The 22,556-nt window shown below is 42.0% G+C and overlaps 1 protein-coding gene across 3 annotated transcripts in view; it reads left to right on the top strand.

The window, feature by feature from the left end:
- The window catches only part of FAM184B (family with sequence similarity 184 member B), a 123,489-nt gene that overhangs the window by 78,064 nt on the left and 22,869 nt on the right, over nucleotides 1-22,556 (top strand). For 2 of the 3 annotated variants that reach the window (XM_002688146.7, XM_010806046.4), the window contains exons 6-10: nucleotides 1,804-1,914; nucleotides 3,717-3,824; nucleotides 12,303-12,409; nucleotides 20,771-20,900; nucleotides 21,681-21,893. In XM_002688146.7, the coding sequence (XP_002688192.1) occupies nucleotides 1,804-1,914; nucleotides 3,717-3,824; nucleotides 12,303-12,409; nucleotides 20,771-20,900; nucleotides 21,681-21,893 (669 nt within the window). The remainder of the gene's footprint in view (nucleotides 1-1,803; nucleotides 1,915-3,716; nucleotides 3,825-12,302; nucleotides 12,410-20,770; nucleotides 20,901-21,680; nucleotides 21,894-22,556) is intronic. The other variant, XM_005207820.5, reaches the window with a different exon arrangement.

Raw genomic sequence — 22,556 nt, 5'->3', positions numbered from 1 at the left:
TGAAATCCTGAATATTCATTGGAAGGACTGATGTTGAAGCTGAAACTCCAATACTTTGGCAACCTGATGTGAAGAGCCGACTCATTAGAAGAGACCCTGATGCTGGGAAAGATTGAAGGCAGGAGGAGAGGTGATGACAGACGATGAGATGGTTGGATGGCATCACTGACTAAATAGACACGAGTTTGAGCAGGCTCCAGTAGTTGGTGATGGACGGGGAAGCCTGGCATGCCGCAGTCCATGGGGTCACAAAGAGTCGGACATGACTGAGCGACTGAACTAACTAAACTGAAAGTTCAGCTAAGAGGAAAAGAATATTTCATCCACTGCTCTCAGTTCAGTTCAGTTCAGTCGCTCAGTCGTGTCCGACTCTTTGCGACCCCATGAATCACAGCACGCCAGGCCTCCCTGTCCATCACCATCTCCCGGAGTTCACTCAAACTCACATCCATCGAGTCGGTGATGCCATCCAGCCATCTCATCCTCTGTCATCCCCTTTTCCTCCTGCCCCCAATCCCTCCCAGCATCAGAGTCTTTTCCAATGAGTCAACTCTTCGCATGAGGTGGCCAAAGTACTGGAGTTTCAGCTTTAGCATCATTCCTTCCAAAGAACACCCAGGGCTGATCTCCTTTAGAATGGACTGGTTGGATCTCCTTGCAGTCCAAGGGACTCTCAGGAGTCTTCTCCAACACCACAGTTCAAAAGCATCAATTCTTCAGCGCCCAGCTTGCTTCACAGTTCAACTCTCACGTCCATACATGACCACTGGAAAAACCATAGCCTTGACGAGATGGACCTTTGTTGGCAAAGTGATGTCTCTGCTTTTCAATATGCTATCTAGGTTGGTAATAACTTTTCTTCCAAGGAGTAAGCATCTTTTAATTTCATGGCTGCAGTCACCATCTGCAGTGATTTTGGAGCCCAAAAAGATAAAGTGTGACACTGTTTCCACTGTTTCCCCATCTATTTCCCATAAAGTGATGGGACCAGATTCCATGATCTTTGTTTTCTGAATGTTGAGCTTTAAGCCAACTTTTTCACTCTCCTCTTTCACTTTCATCAAGAGGCTTTTTAGTTCCTCTTCACTCTAGACACTTGCAAAATTTCACCAGACAATAAGCTAGATCAAAAAGGGTAGGAATCTATAAGAATTGCCCTACTTTTAATTCATTTTTACTATTCATTCTTACTTACATTCATTCATTCTTACTATTAATATGTAACTAGAACTATGCTAAGCTTGTATTAATAAGTAATGCAATGAGTCACAGAGAGGTTAGGAAATTTGCTCAAGGTCACAGAGCTAAACTGCAGCTGCACCACTCACATGAGCTCCAGAATGTTCTTTTATCTGGATCTACTTTGCACTAAGACTGTGAGGCTGTGGGGAGGGACTGTGGAAAAAGTACTTTGTGAATCCCATCGTTTTGACTAACGTAAGGTTGCTGTTGAGAAGACCAAAGAGGAAATTTCATTGTGCTTTTGATATTTCTTTGCATCTGAGGATGTATTTGGCTTTTTGATTCATGGAACTGTGAGAATTGTGTCAATAATGAGCATTCTCTTTTCTTACTTGACACTACAAAACTTAAAGCCAGGGATTTGCCCTGCCCTCCCCCAATATAAGCCTTTGTGGTGTCAGTTTAGCACCTGTTTTTTTTTTTTTAAACTTTCTCATTTATATTTTTTTATGGAGTTTATGACTCTTATGAACTTCTTTGAACCCCTTTGGGAATAAGGCAGGGTGTGTACTGTTCATGTTTTTATGGATTGTGTGGTTAACTCTTCTATTTATCGTTTAGGAAGTAGAAGCACAATTGGAAGAAGTGAAGAAGAAATCAGAAAATGAAATAAAGCAGCTAGAAGAAGAGAAAGCAGCCCTAAGTGTGAAGCTCCAGAATTCATTGCTAGAAGTAAGTCCTGAATAAACACTGTGCTTGGGAGTGATGGTTCTGGACTCCAGGAGTTTTTGATTAACCAAGGTGCCAGGAATTTCAGGAAGTCGCCCTGACTTTCTTACATTTAGCATCCTTGCAAGGAAGAAAAAGAGTTTAGCCTGACAGGAAGATGATCTCAGGGGCATAAATTCAGCTGCAAGTAACAGAGAGCCTGATTTATAGAGGCTTAACAAAGAGACACTTAATGTCATACATAAAAGAAGGAGGCAGGAGGCTGCTGGCGTTGATTCTGTGACTAAATAATATCAGATCTGGAAAATCTGCAAAGCTCTTGGTCCCGCCATCTCCCCACCTCCCGGCAGTTTTCTGGGCAGTAGATACTTCTGCCTTTGTGGACTCTTTTCTTCATCAAAAAGAATTTAAAATTTTAATTTGTAACCGCATTGCCATAAAGGTGAATACAGCAAGGCTGCGTTTTTTCCTTTGAATTTTGAATGAAAACATGTTCATGATCCCTAAATGTATCACAGGTCCCTGATACTGCATGTAGGAGAAGTTGGCTCAGATTCCCCTTGGTTGTGAGAATGACTGTCACTAACCAGTTGTCATGTCCAAATTTAAAACAGGAAACGAGTAGGGGAAGGGGTGACCAGGCCTGCCTACTTCATTAGGAAAACAAAAGGGTATAGGAAGCCCCTAGCTGACTCCTACTCCGGCTGGTAACATCTGTGCCAACTGGCTAGCCTGGGAAACCAAGGATTTAGCCATCAGGCCTCCATGCTGGAGGCCAGCCAGAAGAGTGGGATATGAAATGGATGTGAACCAGCTGAACTATGGGGTTTGCTTCTTAGGCCCATCTGTCCAAACCACCCAGGGACCAAGTTCAAAGTTTAAAAGCACTGTGGACAGTATTACTGGGGAGAAGAACTTGCCACTGGACTCTATTCATCCTTCAGTGCTATTAACACTGCCAGAACTCCTGGGCAGTTTTTTGCTGTAAGTTCTACCTACCTCATAGTGATTGTTAGGAGAATTAAGAGTTAATACTGTAAAATGCTTAGGTCTGTGCCTGACACAGAGCAAACACATCATTAATGATGGTCTTTTTATATTTTACATATGTCTATTGAGTGTTGTTGTGATTCTAAATGTGCATCTGTCTGCTCCATGAGATGACAGCTCCTTGAATGCAGGGACGATATTTTACCTTACCATCCTGCTCTCAGGCTGTTTCTTCTCCTCCCCACCTTACACCTAGCATGGTACCTGAGGAGCAGTAGTTTCAGCAACATCTGAGTTTCCTTTATGGTTATTAGCCTTGTTCTTCTCAAAGTATAGAGCTGGGAAACCAATCTGTTTAATTCATACTCTACGTTTAGTTAGTTAATAATAACATCATAATTAAGGTCTTACAATGTAATAGCATCCTGTAGCCACCCTTCTCTCATTATCTGTATAATTCTTAAACATTGTTCCTTTTCTTTACCAACTAACTTTGTAAAAAAGAAATAGGGTGGCCTTCCAGGAATGGTATGAAAACCAGTGGAAACCATGCTATAGCTTTGATATAGTTATATGGACTTGAGTAATTTAAATGGAAGTGTTGGATATTGTAAACATGCCAGGTTCATTGACTTCTGGAGGAACTAAGCAACTAGCTCACTAGAAATGGCCCCTCAAGAAGCATGTCTGGGATTTGTCTAGTGAGACACTGTCCTCAGAAGTGATTGACTCAAAGGAACAGGCTCCCAGATTAATGACCACAGCCAGGTGGTAAGACTGCTTCATCGCTGAATATTTCTATTCTTCTATTTTAGGTTTTAAGGCTGGAAGAATTTATCCAACAGAATAAGGCATGTCCCCCAAGAGGCGATGAAAAGCCCCAGGAATTGGACTACCAGCACTGCAACATTTTAGAGACCCAGGTAACCTCTAGCTTTTTCTTCTTTAATTAAGGATATTTTTCTTCTCCTTTTCAGCACTTTGGTGTCCCCAGTGACACATGCTGGCATTAATGGGCCCTTTTATTTCCCCTCTCAGAGCTGCCAAAATGCCTGGGGAAAAAAATCATTACAAAATCAATTTGCAACAACCATGAAGAAAATAGAGTTCTGAGTAATTATCTGCATGGTTTGAAAAAGAACAAGGCTTGTCAGATAAATCTTCCCTCCCTCTCTGGGAGCAGCCTGGCTGGCAGACAAAGGGGCACTGGACAAGATTGGGGTCTTTGGTTCTGCCTGGAGCATGAATCCTAACAGTAATCACAATGCCCCCTTGCATCCCTCCGCATCCACATCCATATCTGTGATATCTGTTACTCTCACGGTAGCCCTCCCACATGATGCTGCCCTTTTGTAAGGGATAGTACTTCGGATAGAATCTAGTTTCTGTTTGTCTCTGTCAAGCTCATGCTAGGCTGTGTTCTTTCCCCAGGGTTGCCAAAATGAATTATCACACCCTTGGGGCTTAAACCACAAAAATGTATTGTCTCACAGTTTTGAAGACTGAAAGTCCAAAATCACAGTGTGAGCAGGGTTGGCTCCTTCAGGTGGCTCTGCATAGAGTCTCTTCCATGCCTCTCTCCAGCTTCTGGTGGTTGTTGGCCTTGGCACTCCTTGGCATTCCTTGGCTTGTCACCACATCACTCCAGTCTCTGCCTCTGTCATCACATGGCCTTCTTCACGGTGTGTCTCTGGGTCCTCATATGGCCTTCTTATAGGGACGCTAGTCATTGGATTTAGGGCTTACCCTAATCCAATATGACCTTATTTTAACTAATTACATCTGCAAAAGCCCAGGTTGCAAGTAAAGTCACTTCTCTAGGTGCTGGAGTTAGGACTTCAATGTCTCTTCTTGGGGACACAATTTAACCTAAAATATAGGCACTCAGTTAACATTCCTTTCATAATGTCAGAAACATAAATACTTCCTGTGAAGTTCATGTTTGAGTACCCTGACCTGAAGGACCCTCTTGGTTCCTATTTCAGCTTGCCTCTTAATCTTTACACCTGGCACCATAAAAAATCCATTGCCTAAATTTCATATATTTTATTGCTGCCTCAAATTTTCAGCCCACTTCAGACTCCAGGTGGGAAAACACTATGTAGGTGAGTTTGAATCTCACTGCTTTGACCTCATTGATTAATCCACCCATTACCCTGTGCTCGAGTGTCTTCAGAAACTGTAAGTTCTCTTTGTTGATTCCAGTCCTGTTTTGCAAACAAAAGCCCTACTGGGATAACCCATACTTAACCTTAACCACATATTCACCAGGATAGAAATGAGTCAAAAATCTAGTGGCTATGGATTTGAATAACAATATTGGTCAGTTATACAGCACTGTCTCCATTCATGACCTCATTGGAATTTGTGTAACCCTGTAATGTAACCATTTTACAAAAGAGGGAAATGAAGGACAGAGAAGTTAGGTGACTCACTCATGGTCACAGGCAGATAAGCGGCCGAGACAGGATGGAGCTAGGTCTGTGGCTCTGATCCCCCACTCTTCCTGTAAGAGTATCAACACATGTCCAGAAAGCCTTCCAGATAAAATAAGCTATAGTTATATGTCTTGGGATTAAGTAGAGTGGCCAGGACTCCCCACATTTCCTCCTCTGACACCCAGATGCAGCCCCCATTGCCCCTGCATAAGCTTGGAGGAGAAATAAAGGAACACAGGTACGTTTATCAGCAGGGCTGGCCCTTCCTGACTGAGGCCATCCCATCCTTTCTGAAAATGTCTACTTGCAGAACATGCAGGTATTTTCATTCTCTGTAAGTTTCTCAAGAATCAGCCTCATGAGCTAGCATTCAACAAGAACTCCTGGCCCTAGGGACAGCTGAATTTTCACCAGTACCCTGTGGGATTCCCCAGAAAGGTTCTTCCTCAAATATTGGAGAATTTCTCAGATCCTCAAAGTGACTGTGGTAGGGAGATGGGACAGAGTTGGCTGGGATTTTGAGTGATGAGATTCAAATTAAAGGAAGGTTGATAAGCTAGAAATAAATAATAATGAAGCTCCAGAAGATTATACAGCAGGCTGTATTTTCAGGAGGGAATACACACACACACACACACACATTTTAGGTATGTTCCAAGACTGACGTACAAGAGCCAGAGCTTTCACTGCAGCTCAAGATCTCTCAGCCTTGGCACTTGACTTTCGGACTGGGTGATATTTTGTTGTGGGACTGTCCTGTGCATTGTAGGATGTTTGGTGGCATCCTTGGCCTCTACCCACCAAATGCCAGTAGCACTCCCTTTGCAATAAAAATGTCTCAACCAAAAACTTCTCCAGACATTGATAAATGTTTCCTTAGGACCATAATCATCCAATTGAGAACCACTGCTGTAGCTAAAAAGGCAAGTCCTAGAGAAGTTTAAGGGCTACAGTCCATGGGGTCGCAAAGAATCAGACATGACTGAGCAACTATACACACAGAAGTTTAAATACAAGTGCACATTGAAAACCTTGGGTTGGTTCATCATGAAACTCGGCTCTCATCTGACCCTTCTGGGTCTAGACAACAATCCCTCCAAGAGCTCAGTTCTAGACAGAAGTAAAGAAGGAAGAACCTTCATGAGTATCAGTTCTGCTTGATCAACTCAACATGTATGTTATTCCTTCATTCCACAGTCATCTGTGAAAAATGACAGAAACAGTACGTGTAAGTGCTCAGTAGGTGCTGACTCTTACCATTGAAGGATTTGCTAGGTCCAGTGCTATGAGAAGCTTGAGCTTTGATAGACTTGCTGCATTGCGCTCCATCAAGGTTGTCAGTGCACCCTCACGGCAGCACGTGCAAGTGTCTGTTTCCGCACAACCTTACTGACACAACAGGTTACACAACTTTCTGAACCTGGTCAAGCTATATCAGAGAAAATTTATATTTAGTTCAGATATTTTTGTCCAGCAAAATCTATGCCAACAAAGCGAGTCAAAGCTTTGCCAAGGCCCTAGAGGTACAAGGTCCAGGCTTGTGTGGATGGTGCATGAGCAGTGCACTACAGTGCAGCGAACCCTGCACCCACACGGGACACAGCAAAGGTTGTTCTTAGCTGTTCTGCCAGAGCATTTCAGTGAGTCAAGAGAGAGAGAAATAATAAGGCGGACTGAGAGCAGACTTTTCACTCCATTCCCAGAATACACAGAGGGAGGGCTGCCAACCCTGGGTGTGACTCTGTCCCCACCATAGACAGCTGAGACTCCATTGAGCCTTTTATCCTGGCCTCTCATGTCTGGCCTCCTTGATTATCTTAGGTTCACAATGTTCTTCATTAGTTTCCAGAAAGTCATATGACTCTTGGTAATTTTCACAGAAACTTTTTTTGTGGAAGTTTCTGGTGTCTGGATGAGCCGGGGACAGAGAAGCGGTGAAGTTTTCATAGATCCTTGCCTGCACCTTCTCCAGAAGAAACAGGAAAGTCACTGGTGGTCATTATTATTCAAGTCATTTCGCCTCAACAACTATTTCTGAGTGCTGTTGTTAAGAGAGGCCCAGGGCTGGATGAGTAAGGGTGGTCTTCAGAGAGCAAAGTAAATATTACATAATTACCTCTCTGGGATCAGTTTCCTCACTGTTGCTAGTGGCAAACAGATCAAGTACCAAGAACATAGTGCTGTACACAGTCCCAAACAACAACCCTATGAGGCAAGTATTATTATCTTCACTTTACAGATAGGGAAACTGAGGCCCAAAGAGGAACACCAGTGTCCAAATTACAGTTCTGTACTGCTTTTCATTAGGAAAGTGGCAGACATGATTCCTGTCCTCCACCCCAGAGACTTGTAATAAACGGAAGAAAGCACATGAAGTCACTTTTCAAAACTGTTAAAAGAGTCTATAATGTAAGGTGACTTTGTAGTACCTATTACACTCCCTTGTAATCATTTCAGCAAAACCCCATTGCATTAGGTGTTCTATTTTTAAGATGCACATAATGCTGCCTTTGAAAAATTGTCAAATGAACTTGAGAAAGACTTTCACTATTTCCTTCCTGAAGATTTCCTGGGCGTGGGTGTTCCTTTAAAATAGAAACAACCCAGATGAGGTTCACTGCCTAGAAGATGAAAGATGAAGACCTAATGTGACTGTGGGTTTAAAATAACCAGCCATTTGCTTGGGAGGAGTTGGGAGGAGGCTTTTGCAGTGGATGGTTAGGGGAGAAGCAGAGCTATTTATTTTCTGTGCATACTTTAGTGATGGAGAGAGTCCTGGACAGAACCTGAGAAATGCCTGATGGGGAATGCAAGAGCGTGTATTAGGGGCGATTAACTCAGGATACACCCAGAGTGGCTCAGTGTTGGTCCTGGGAGGCGCTCACTGGGATCCCAAGCAGAAAACCAGAAAAGGGATGCTGGAGAGTCTGCCCTATTTGAAATTCAGAGAAATGAGTATTGGTGAGCTTGAAAGTGCTCTTTCAGCCTACTGTTCATTTCCACGGTCAGGTTCATTTGAGAAATATTCAGATGGCACCCCACTTCCTTTGGAATGATACACTTTGACCCAAAATACGAGGTACAGAAGGTGGGGTGGTGAAGGAGGTGAATGCTTGCCATTTATGTGGTCTATTGGTCCCCTCTGCTGAACCATTAGTTTGTTGAAATCAAGAATTATATCTCTTATTAATCTCTGTCTTTCCAGCACCTAACATACCCACATGTGGCAGATGTCTGCACCTCCTTGTATATTAACTGATCCATGACATGCCAGCTGAATGAATGGAGCTGAGGGTACTGTTTCAAGCTGGATTAGGAACACCTTCAAAAATTAGCCTTGGCCAGAGGATGATTTAAAGGAACACTGCTGCTGCTACGGCTGCTAAGTCGCTTCAGTCGTGTCCGACTCTGTGCGACCCCATAGACGGCAGCCCACCAGGCTCCCCCGTCCCTGGGATTCTCCAGGCAAGAACACTGGAGTGGGTTGCCATATTTGCAGGGAGCGAGAGGACTCATCTCCTTTTGGGGGGAAGGATATCCTTGTCTTTGGTTTCCAGGGAGCTGGAAGCAAGTGAACAGAAACAGAAAAATTACTGAGTATTTCTCCCCATTGATTTGGGAAGCAGCCTTCATCTATCAGGTTGATTTTAAGTGTCTGATTTGCAGATACTTTTCAGCAATACGTTCGTATCACAGTTTGAACTCACCCAGTTAGGCCCTGATACTGGCAGCTGGTGATCATGCTAACACAACAGAGTGCCAGGGCAGTCACATGGAAGTCTGGACTTTTCTGACCTTGGATCCCCCTCTGCAGTACAAGGACAGGGTTGTCTTCATGCCCACCTCCCTGAGTTGCCAGCGTCCATGAGTTACTGCATAGAAATGGATGGGTGCTCCACTGTGGGGAGCTGCTGTGGTCATCTGAGTGCATCGTCAGCCTTTTTTAAGCATTTTCTGTCCTCTCTTATTTCTGGACTCCTGCCCAGGATGCCTTTAAATAAATCAGTGGTCGATAAGGTAGCCCAGAAATTACATCCTGCACATTCTCTTTCACAGCCTTCACAGTGGCTCAGAGTGCATTTAAAATTCTTTTTCATCTTCATAACTGTCATGAGATCTTTGTCCATTATTCATGTTGCTTTAAGTTCCTTCTCCCTTTTTCCTTGATCAGTCTTAGCAGTAGTTTGATGTGTCTTTTCAAAAAGCTGGCTTTCAGATGTGCCAGTCAGATCTGTGGTTTTCTATGCCATTAATTTTGTCTTTCATACTTCTTTCCTTCTACTTACTTTGGGTTTATTATGTTATCCTTTTTCTAACTTCTTAAATGTTCTATAATAAATACACTTAAGGCTATAAATTTCCCTCTCAGTGTATGTCTTTAGCTGTATCCCAGAGTTTTGAGGTTTATCTCACTTTTTAAACCTACTTTCTTTACTGTTTTCTAAATTTTTTGCATTGTCATTAGATAATGTGGTCTATAAAATGTCAACATTCTAGCTATGCTGAAATTTGCTCTGTAGCCTGCTGTGGAGTCAGTTTTAAAAAAAATATTTCCTATGTGATAGCCAAAAAGTATATATTCTGTTTGATTGTTAAAGGTTTGTTGTTGTTGTTCAGTCACTAAGTCATGTCTGAGTCTTTGTGACCCCCATGGTTAAAGCTTATATATTTAAACTCTAGTTCTGGTGTTCACTGTATGACCTTGGGCAAGGTTCATCACCTTTAAAATGGTATGATTCTCACCTCATAGAGTTGAGGGTGCACACTAAGCATTATATAAACATTAACATTGATTATTGTTCTCTTTTAGCTACTAGTTTCAGCTTATTAATCTTGTTCAAACCTTCCATTTCCTAGCTTATTTTGAGTACCTGATATATGAGTCTCTGAGAAGTGTGTATTAAAATCTCCCATTATACATTTGCCCATTCTTCCCTACATTTCTGAACATTTTACCTTATGTTTTCAGGCTCTGTTGCTAGGTCCCTATAAGTTCATTATTAGAGCTTTGTAGTGGTGATTCATTTTACTAGGCTTTCCTGATAGCTCAGTTGGTAAAGAATCAGGCTGCATGCAGGAGACCTGGGTTCAATTCCTGGGCCAGGAAGATCCACTGGAGAAGGGATAGGCCACCCACTCTAGAATTCTTGGGCTTCCCTTGTGGCTCAGCTGGTAAAGAATCTGCCTGCAATATGGAAGACCTGGGTTCAATTCCTGGCTTGGGAAGATCCCCTGGAGAAGGGAAAGGCTCCCTACTCCAGTATTCTGGCCTAGAGAATTCCATCAACTGTATAGAACATGGGGTCACAAAGACTCATTTTACTAGGGTAGAGATATTCATGTTGAACTGAGTCAATTCTTATTTATTGTGATTACTGTTACCATTAGGATTGTTACATCTTAAATAAGAAGAAGTGGGATTTAAACATAGGCAATTTGCTGCCAGAGCCCAAGTTTTAGATGACGGAGGGTCTCTTGGTTGTGGTGAGTGAAGTGAGGAAGCTAGACATGTAAATATCATAGGGTAGAGCATTGCAGGTGGCAAGAACAGCCAGTGCAAAGGCCCTGAGGAAAGTACATGCTTGTTGCTTGGAGGAGGTAAGACCAAGAGTTCAATTATGGACATGTTACAGTTTGAGAAGTTTATTAAGCATCTGAATGATGTCTGGAGGGCAGTTGGATATACAAGTCCAGAGTTTAGGGGGAAACTTGGAAATGGAGATAAACTTTGTCATTAGTATCCATGGAACTAGATGAGACATTAGGGAGTAAGACAGAAAAGAGAAGTCCAAGGACTGAGGTTTAGGGCAGGAAAGGAGGAGGCTTTAGCAGAGGAGACTGAGAAGGAGTAGCTGAGAGAGAGGAGGAAACCCAGGAAAGGGGGCTGCGTGGAGGAGGGAAGGGACAGATATTCCAGTTCTGCAGAAAAGTTTGATTAACTGAAGCCCATGGAGTGACCACTGGGATTTGGCAACATGGGGGTCCTCATTGGCCTTGGCGTTGGTGGCCTTTCCTAGACATTAGAGTACATAGAAGGCAACCAGAGCAGTTTCATTCTGTGTCAGGGAGGGAGGGGAGCCCAAGGCCCCATCTTCCAGTCTCAGCTTTGCCTCTCTTATCACCAAGGGCATCTCTCATGGTCCCTGGAGTCTGGTTTGAAAACCAGAGATGTAACCAGCCACTTTGTTTTACAGCTGATGAAGCTCAGGGCCAGAAAAACACAAGACTGGCAGAGACACATAATTAGCAGAAAGCCCAGGTAGCGATTTATTATTATTTAATGAGATCTCTCAACTAAGAGATCTATCCTAGCCTGTCTTACAGTTTTCTGTGGACAGTGGTTACTGTAACAAGTAGAAGAATCAAAATAAGAAAGTCTTCATTTTTCTATCTCTGCTGAAAGAGGAAATGATAACATGAACAAATTCTATTGATAGAAAATTCCGAAGCCTCATTATTAAATCATGATTTCCATATTGTCCTCCCACCATACCCCACTTCTCAAGGCTTCTGATCAAGTTCCATGTTTTCTGATCCTGCATTATAGGATGTAGCAGACTGCCACCTGTAATATGAGTATAATAATAATAGCAGTTGCTCACCCTTATAGACCAGTGGCTGTTGCTGGCACTGTTCTCTGATCTCCACAACAGCCCCAGGGTTGCATTTCATTTCCATTCCTCTCTGATAGAAACCCTGGACAAGCTACATGCTTTAGTTTCTCTCTCTGTGCTTGACTTTCATCAGCTGCATGACATGCTTGCTAGACTGAAAAGCAGGATACAGGCATCAGGGCTGACACTGCTCCTGAGCCAGGCAGTGGGCTCAGCACTGAATCATCACAGGCCTGAGAGCTGCGGGGATTGCCGGAGGCTCTTTCTCCTCCGCTCTCTGGTTTGGTAAACCACAGGTTGGCTCCAGGAACTTTACTTTAGTCTCATCTTACAACTGTTTTTCCCTTAGGATCCATGCTTGAGACCGAATGAACCTTCTCAGACTCTGCCCAGAGGAGAGGAATATCAAGATAAGTTAGCGGCTGAAGAAGGAACCAGCAGCGACGAAGAGGAAAGGTACAGGAGGACAGGCAGGCTTCTGAGGGCTCCAGTGAATGAGAACTCACACTTGAAGGATTCATTCGTTCATTCTGTCCTCACATATTTATCACTGCCCCATGCATGAAGCTTAGGGAGGGAACAGAAATGTCTTGTGTGCCTCCAGCACATCTAAGGACTTTACCTGAATTATTTAATTGTCATACCAACTCAGAGAGACCATTTTATAGATTAAGAACCTAACACTCAAAAAGGTTAATAAACTGCCCCAAATTCAGACAGACCTGGACTGGCCCAAACCTCTGCCTCCTGTTCTTCCAAGTGTTCTTTTACTAAGTGAGGGACATGAGGGAGCTTTGTCACAGAGAGGAACTCTCCCTCCTTTATCACCTATATTAGCTTTTGCTGCTCTAACAAACATTCCCAAAATATCAACGATTTTAGCTCATCAGTCAGCTATCTTTATTCTTGGCTCTGCCAAGCTCTTCTGGTTTTATATGACCTTGGCTCCTGACTAAGAGTCTGATGTTATTGCTCTGCCCCAACCACGGATAGAGTTTAAGTCTGTTCAGATGCCATCCCATTCTGGGACCAAGACTGATGGATTAGCCTCTATCCAGGGCATGTTGTTGTCATGGTAAAGGGAAAAAGCTCAAAAAAGCTGATGAAAACATGCAGTGCCTCTTAAAGCCTACACTCAGGACTGCACGGTCTCATTTTTATCCACATTCCATTGGTCAAAGCAAGTCACGTGACCAAAAACTAATTCTCTGAGCAAAAGGTAATATGCTCTCCACAGGTCTTAGTTTCGGCTGCTATAACAAAATACCATACAACAGGTTATTCTCACAGCTCTGGATGCTGGGGATCAAGGTGCTGACCCATTTAGTTCCTGGTGAGGACTCTTCCTGGTCTGCACATGGCCATCTTCTTGTGTCCTCTCATGGAGAAGACAGAGGCAGCAGACAGTGTGGGAGGAGGTCTCTCTTGTGTCTTTTCTTACAAAGGCACTAATCTCATCATGAAGGCTACTCTCTCATGACCTAATTACCTCCAGTGGCCTCATTTCCAAATACCATCATATTGGTGATTGAGGTTTCAACATGTGAATTTGGGGAGACACAATTCAATCCACAGCATCACATAAGGCATTTGGTATTTGCTGAGCAATAAAGATCTGTCACACCACCTCACAAGTTTCTGATACAGTAGGTCTGGGTATATCCCAACCCTGTGTCTTTTGAGAAAGCTTCCCAGGTGATTCTGAGGCTACCACAGTTATACTTCACTTCCCCACACTAATGAACAGCTGTGTGGGGTCCTGACAGATGACATAGAGTCCATGCTACCATCTGGTAGCTCTTCAAATAGTCCTGGTGAGAGCTTTCTTCCTGACTTGCACATGGCCATCTTCTCATGTCCTCTCATGGAGAAGAGAGAAGCAGCAGATGATGTGGGAGGAGGTCTCTCTTTTGTCTTTTCTTATTAAGACACTAATCTCACCATGTGGGAGATTAGTTGTCATAGTCTATTTGGACTGCTTAGCAAAATCCCATAGACTGGGTGGCTTATGAACAACATAAATTTATTTCTCATAGTTATGGGGGCTATAAAGTCCAAGGTCAAGGTGCTGGCAGTTTCTGTGTCTGATGAGGACTCACTTTCTGGCTTATAGAAGGCATCTTTTCATTCTGTCTTCACAAGGTGGACGGGCAAGGGCCTCTTTTATAAAGGCATTAATCCCATTCATGAGGGTCTCACCTTCATGACTTAATCACCTTCCAAAGGTCTCGTTTCTTAATACCATTAGATTGGGCAGTAGGCTTCAAAATAGGAATTTTGAGGGGACAGAAACATTTATAAGCTGGAATTGAGGAAGCAAAGCCTACACCCCTAAATCATATCAATGGCAATGTTAGGTACCCTATAGTCCTGTGAACTCTCTAGCTAATAATACCTGCCCAGCTCCCTCCAGATTCTGTCTTGGGATCTATGAGATGTGTAACCATAGCAGTTAAAGAGCACAGACTCTGGAGTCGGGCCTCCAGACTAAATGCAGGTGCTGTCACTTACCCCTGGAAGCTACAAATCTTATTCTGTTCAAAACTAACAAAGGGAAAGAAATAATCTTTACTGTGAAAATACTGGCAGGGATTTCAAGAAGTTTCTAAGGGGCCCAGCTTGGGTCATTTGTCCATCCCTGAGCCAGTCATTCTGGCCAAGGAGATGTCTGGCTCTGATGGACCAGGTATGTGTCAAATGCCCTTCCCATGGGCCAGTTAAGGATGAGGGCAGAGTTAGCTGCATCTGAACCTTGTGGTCTAAACAGGATCACTATGGAAAGAGAAGAGGCTGCCCCAAGGAGAGGATGCTGGGCAGACCAACAGTAGGTGATCACAGCAACCTTGTCTTTTCTCCTGTGTAGCTTTGTTGGTAAGGAGGTTACTCAACTACAGAAGAAAATGAGGAGGTGTGGGGTCTGTAGGCTTCTTTCATGGGGGTTTTAGTTAGAGTGTAAGAACTGAGAAGTATAGAAAGATCTACGGTCAGAGGCTGCAGAACAGAACAGACACATTGGTTCTTTAGGGGTGAGGTTGCATATTCAGTAGTTAACCCCTTGAAGGTTGCTTGTCAGAGAACTTTTGGCATAGTGGGTTTTCCATTGGCTGTTGATTTAAGGTGGGGGTAGCAGGTCGGATGGGCTTTCCTGGTGGCTCAGTGGTAAAGAATCTGCCTGCGGTGCAGGAGACCTGGGTTCAATCCCTGGGTCAGGAAAACCCTGGAGGAGGGCATGGCAACCCACTCTAGTACTCCTGCTTAGAGAATCCCATGGACAGAGGAGCCTGGCGGGCTACATTCCATAGGGTCACACAAAGTTGGACATGACTGAAGCGATTAAACAGCAGCAGCAGCAGGTCAGAATCAACTTCAGTGGGAGCAGGGGAAGTCAGAAGAGTCTGCTATGACTTGCTTGTGAGAGATGGTAGGATAGGATCAGCTTTTTAGGATACGAGGGAATTTGACACAAGAGAAGAGAGTAAGAGAGGGAAATTCTCATTAGTGGTGTTCCCAGGAATGATGATGTGGTAAATATAATAATAGTAAATATTTACTGAATGCTGGATTAACCCATTTAATTTTCATTAGGTAGATACCATTATTGAAGTACTTCATTTTAAAGATGAAGGAAACTGAAGAACAGAGAGGTTAAGTGACTTGTCTTTCTACTTATTCTACCAGTAGATGGTAGGATCCAGATAATAGCCTCTCTGGCTCCAGAACTAATGTTTTTAACTATATCTCAACTTAGGGCAGCTGTTCTTATGCCATATGAAGTTCCATAGTTTTCCTGTTTTTCTAAGATCACTCTCTCCTTTAATATACTCAGTAAAACGACTGAACTTGCACTTCCAGCTGTGGCAGGGTAACTGGTCCTAGACTTGCCCTCTTTCTGTAGACAACTTTAAAAGTGAGCAAAATAAATAACAACTCTTTTAGGAACAGGGCAATATGCAGAGAAGGACCATGTTCTTTAGAAGAGAAACATGAACTGAATCCCATAATCACTCCACATTTTCTCCTGCCTCTCTGTCTGGGGACAGTGCCAACCACAGTGCAGAGAAGTGGAGGTAAGTTGAGCTGAGGAAGCAGACATCAGGGCTCAGGGCTGCTAGAGCAGCTGGAATTTGTAAGGTAGGGTACCAGAAGAGAAGATACTAAGTGAGGGTATAGGGGACAGAAATCTGTAAGAGTTTTCTGTAGGTCCTTGCCAGGAGCTTGAGTGAGACTCATGAGAGCTAGGAATATGCTGCTGCCATGGTGCTGAGGAAAATGAAGGTACTAGAGATGGGCTGCTAGGAGACATTGGATTCCAAGATCAGCCACAATGAAAAAAGCCTTTCTGAGCTCTATGAGCATTGAGTTGAGACCTCAGAAACAACACATTAGGAGTAAGAAACACACCCTGTGATACGGGCCACACCCTAGAACAAAGGACAATGTTGAACTATACATGCTCTAAAAAAAGACAAATCTGGGCATAAAAAGATCAGAAAGAACCTTGAGTAATTTAACTGGCTGTCACAACAAAACTAAACACTTTTGAAAGGAATTCATAATACAGACTCCTGGTACTACATTATCTACAGTATTGAGCATTTGATGAAAATACTGTAAGACATGCGAGGAATCAGAACAGTATGACTTATAATCAAGAAAAAAATCAGCTAATAAAGCCTAAAATGACCTAGATGTTGGAATTAGCAGACAAAAACTTGAAAGCAATTATATGAGCTATGTTCAGGGAAAGGATTGTTATAATGAGTGAACAAATAGGGAATTTCTGCAGAGAAATGAAAACCTTGAAGCAGTGGAAATTCTAAAGCTGTAAAGTACAATATCCACAATGAAAACCTCATTAGATGTACTTAACAGCAAATTAAAATCACAGAAGAAAAGTTTATTGCTCGAAGAAAGATCGGTAGAAACCCTCTTATCCAAAGAATGAGGGGGGGAAATTTTTTTTTAAATGAAGAGATTCTTAGTGACTTGTGGGACAATATCAAATAGTCTTACATGCATGTATTTGGAGCCCACATGTAAAAAGGGAAAGAAAATGGACGAGGAAAAAATATTTGGAAAAAATGACCAAAAATTCCCCCAATTTGATGTGGGACGCCAATTTACATATTCAAGAAGCTCGGTGCACTCCCCACAGAATAAATCTGAAGATAACAATGCCTAGATACATCATAGAAAATCTGCTGAAAACAAAATATATCCCCCCAGATCTTACAAGCAGTCAGGTTTTTAAAAAGACAAATTACATACAAGAGACAGTTGGCTTTTCATGAATACTAATGACAACTGACTTCTCATCAACCTTCTAGGCTCATTGTGATGAAAGCCAGAAAATGAAGCAATATCATTAAGGTTATAAATGGGAAAAAAAAAAAAAAAAACCTGTAAAATCTTAATTTTAAATCCAGTGAAAATATCCTTCAAAAATGAGAATGAAATAGAACATTTTCAGGTATATAAAAGGTAAGAGGACTTTTCACCAGTTAAGCTGCAGTATGAGAAACAGCAGTGGAATTTATTAAAGCTGAAAGGAAATTACAGCAAATTTAAAGTTGGATCTACAGGAGAAGATGAAGAGCATCAGAAATGGTAAATGTATAGGTAAATATAAAAAACTACTGCTTTTCTTTCTCTTTAATTTCTTTAAAAGACATATAACTACTTAATAATTAAGCAGTATATTATGAAGTTCACATTGCATATAGTTGAATAATATATGACCACGAGCACAAAGAACGGGGATTAATGGAATTATAGTATTGTAAGGGACTCATATTTTATATGAAGAGGTACGATGTTAACTCTAAGTAGGTTGTGATAAGTTAAGGATACAAGTTGTAATCCACAGAGAAACATTAAACATTAATACAAAGACAAGCTTAAAAAATCCAACAAAAGAACTAAAATGGAATCATAAAATGTCAGGTAGGTAGATAGAAAAAGAACAGAAGAATGATAAGAAAAGGAATTGGGCAATTAGAAAAACAAATAAGATGTGGATTTAAACCCAATCATTTCAATACTGATCATGTAAATGAAACAGAGACATCATTTAAAAGAAAGAGATTGCCAGAGAGGATCAAAATATCCTAGCACGTAGGACATTTACTACATGCTATCTGCAAGAGAGAGATTTAAGTATAAAGACACTGTTATGGGATGAATTGTGCTGCCCCATGCCCCCCTCAAATTCATATGTTAAGGGCCTAATCCCCAATATGAATGCATTCAGAGATAAAGCTTTAAATAGATGATTGATTTAAATGGGGTTATTAGGGTGGCCCTCACCCAATATTTCCTTGTAAGAAGAGATTAGTGCACTCGTAAAGCAGACAAAGGGGCAATCACATGAGGACACAGGGTGATGGAAGTTGGCTATCTGCAAGCTTCAGAAGAGAAGCCTTAGAAGAAACCAAACCTGCTGACTCCATGATCATGGACTTCTAGCTTTCAGAATTATGAGAAAATTAATTTCTGCTTTTTAAGCCCTTCAGTTGGTGGTATTTTGTATGACACACCTTATACAGGCACAGATAAGTTGGAAGGTAAAGGGATAAAATTAGATATACCATGCAAATACAAAATGTAAGGAAGCCAATGTGGCTATATTCATATCAATGTAGACTTCAGAACAAGAAGTATTACCAGTGATTAAAAAGGGATGTTTCACAACAGTAAAGTGGTCAATTCTTATGGAAGACATTACAATCCTAAATGTGTATTGCCTAATAACAGAGCTTTAAATAATGAAGCAAATACTATGAGAACTAAAGGAAGAAATTTGCAATCATATCTGAGATTCTGACACCCTTTTCTGAATATTTGATTGAATGACTAGACTAATATCAGTAAGGACATAGAAGATTTGAACTACACTATTAACTAACTTAATCTATTTTATATCTGTAGACAATATGCTGAAAAACTACAGAATAAATTTTTTTCAAGGCACTTAAAACATTTGTCAATATAGATAATCTAGTATTCTTCATGAATGCAAAATCCTCAATAAAATGTTTGAAAATATGAAGCAGTATATAAAAAGAATAATACATCATGACCAAGTAGAGTTTATCCCAGGAATGTGTGGTTGATTGAACATTTGAATGGCAATCATGTAATTCATCATATTAAAAAATAAAGGGAAAAATAAATAATCATATCAGTAGATGCACAAAAGCATTAGACAGAAGTTAACATCCTTTGATGATAAAAACTCTTCAATCCATGAATAGAATTTCTTCAGCCTGAAAAAGATCATGTATGATAAACATGCTTAATGGTAAAATATTGGACACGTTCCTCCAAAAACTCAGAATAAAGCAAAAATTCTGCTGTCACTACCTATCATTGTCCTGAAGGTACTAGTCAGCCCTGTAAAGCAAGAAAAAGAGCTACAAATTAGAAAGGAAGAGTAAAAATGTCTTTATTTACAGACAGAATGATCATAATTGAATACTCAGTGTTGTTATGAACATAATTTACTCTGAATTGAGCTATAGATTCAGTTCAATCCCATGTAAAATCCCAATAGCCCTGTTTATAGGAATAAACTGCTCTGAACACAGTTATATTTAGCATAGCTTCCAGAAGTTTTAAGATAACCTAAGAGAATTAAGATGCAAAGAAAGAAACCTTTCACTTTATTAAGTACTTGACTAATTTTTTATTTGTATTAATATACAATTAATACAATGTGCCAGACATAGAGTTAAGCATTTTTTAAGATATTTACTCTATTAATCTTTATAACAATCCATGTGAAAGGTACTAATATTAACCCCATGTTTTGGAAGAGGAAACAGTTTAAAGAGCTCAGACAAAGTAACATAACCATTTACCAGTAGTAGAGCTAGAATTTGAATCTGGGCAATCTGGCTCTAGTGTCCATGGTCTTAACAACTTTGCTACACTGCTCTTAACATCCTGACCTTCCTTTCAGGGGTCCCCTCTGTCTATGTTGCTAGGCCTTTTCGCCTCTGCCAACTCAGAGTCCTTCTTATCATGGTCTTTCTTCACAGTCCAGGGCCCTAACTCCCTAACCTGTGGTCTTCTGGCCTGATGTGTTTGCCAGAGGAAGCAAAATGTCATTGACCTCCCAGCAGTCTCTGCAGAGATGCCCACAGTGCGGCATCCTTTTACACTGTTAAACAGGATAAATACTTAACTTTACAATCAGCCCATCACATTTTAATTTCTCAGCTGGTTTAAAAGCTCAGAACTGAGTATAGAAAAGTCTCCTCCAAAAATATTTGTCAGCATCTCTTCTAGAATGCAGAAACTACTGCAGCTTTAAACCAGCATTGTCTTGTCTCTGCTACATACACAGAAAGGCTATTTATAATCCTCCTGTGTGTACTTGGGAAAAGCCAGTTAAAGCTATGTGTGCTTTGAAAAGTGTAAAGTACTGTATTCAAGTAGAACATCATTTTTTGTTATTTTTTTCCACATTCATGAAAAGTTGTGAAATTAGACTACAGAGACCTCTTCTTTTGAAGCTTCTAGGGATGCCATATAAGTAACTCTAAGCTCTCAGTCATTCTGATAATTGATCATTTATTAAGTACCCACTGAAACAGATACCCAGTGATTCCAGCTGAATATTGACAGTCTCCCAAGTACAACAGCACTTAGAATTGTATGTCAAATAGCTTTTTCAAATCTAGGAGAGATGTCTCTCATTCCATTAGTGCCATCAGAGCTCCCTCCTCCCAGCCCAAGTGGCTGGGATGTTAGCAGGGTGACCATGTCATTTCCAAGCTGGCATCTTTTGTGATTTTGACCTCCATATCTTCAAAGGATCGAAGCACCCATCAAGGAGGGAGGTGACCTGCAGCCTCCATTGGGCTCTTTGCCAAAGGAGAAGGCACCAGAAATCCAGCGTCTGCAGGAGGAGTGGCAGAGCCAGAAGGCCAGATTGCAAGCCCAGGTAGAAGGATGGCCTTGGTGGGGATGCACCCTCATGCTGAGTGAGACCCTGCCTCTCCCTTATTCTTGCAGACAACCTTGGAAATGCATGAGGGGCTCAATTCTTGTCCAAGCCGGGGAGGGCAGTCCAGGTCCAGGGCAAGGTGGGCTTCTTGGTTCTGTTCATTTATTCATTTAACACCTGCTATGAGCCAGGAACTCTTCTAGGTGCTTGTATATTATCAGTGAGCAAACCAGACAAAAGTCCTGCATTACAGGGCTTGTATTTTAGCAGAGGAGGTGGACACTGACAATAAACACTAGACATAAAAAATAAGCACTTACAATATTAGAAGATGTTAAGGGCTTTAGCAAAACGAAAAAACTGAGCAGGATAAAGAAGATTGAGTGGCTGTCTGGTGATGAGGGGTGGGTATAATACCAAATAGGATTGTCAGGGAAAGCTTCTATAAGAAAGGGAGATTTGGGCACATGGGGCACGCAAGGGAGGCTGCTGTACAGATCTCTGGAGTGTTTTCTGGTCCCCTCTTGATTTCTCTTGAATGGCAAACATCCCAGCCCTTCTTCTCCATCCCTGGTATCCATGGCTCTAGCTGAGGAGCCCCTAGGAGGGCCAGCTGTCCCCGGGTCCTTCAAGCTTGCCGCTTCTACCCGCCTCAGCATTCTCATGGGTAGGGGAGGCTCACGCGGGCTGTGGAGACGTTCAGAAAGCTTTGATGTTTAAAGAAAATCCCAGGCAGGGTGAGGGTCCCAGCCTGAGGTTGGATGCCCTGGTGGGCAGGTCTCACAGATGCAGCAGGCCCTGGAGCAGTGTGCCACAAACTACAGGGAGGACCTGCGGGAGCTCAAGCAGCTTTCGGACCACGAGCGGGAGCAGCTGCGGCATGAGCTTCAGGAGACCATCCAGCAGAATCAGGCAGCGAAAGCCCAGCTTGAGGCTGCCCACAAGCGAGCTCTCTGCATGCTTGAGAAGGCTAAAAACCAGGAAGTCAAGGTAAAGGTGTTAACGATGATGTCCACTACCTACTACTGAGCTCTTGCTGTGCGAGCACCTGCTCAGCATTTTGGGAGGAGCCTGTCGTACAATATCTCCAGTCCCCATATTCATCTTACAAGGTCATTATTATCACATTCCCTTTTTCTGGATGAGGAAAGAGGCTCAGAGAGGTTTGGCAACTTGCTTAGGATCACACAGCTAGTAAGAGGCAAGACAAGGATTCAGACAGACTCAGGTCTGTTGAACTTCTGGTCATCTGCACATGACTTTTATATCATAAGACCAACTTCTCTTTCATGACTTGGGCAATATCCTGCAAAACAAATACTAAGAGCCCCCAAAGAGAAAAATAGATACCAGACTCAAAGTACTTGAATTCAAATGTCATCAAACATCTCAGCAGCAATAGGGAAGCTAGAAGATAATGATGCAATTCTGAGAAATTCAATTAAAACCATGAATAAGGGTGATAACTGAATAAAAATATTAGACACATGAAATATTAGGAAAATTACCTCCTATTATCAGTTTATGCCTCTTAGTTCTTCAGTACCTACTTGTGATAATGATCTGTATTTAAGCATTTCTGCTCCTTTACAGAGCACAGTGTTAAGCTTTGTCAGTAGAGGGTGCTGGAGGCACCTTGCAGGAGGAAGGAGG

The sequence above is a fragment of the Bos taurus genome, chromosome 6, assembly GCF_002263795.3.
Source record: "Bos taurus isolate L1 Dominette 01449 registration number 42190680 breed Hereford chromosome 6, ARS-UCD2.0, whole genome shotgun sequence".
In the NCBI taxonomy this organism is placed as follows: domain Eukaryota; kingdom Metazoa; phylum Chordata; class Mammalia; order Artiodactyla; family Bovidae; genus Bos; species Bos taurus.
This window is presented reverse-complemented; position numbering and strand designations above follow the sequence as displayed.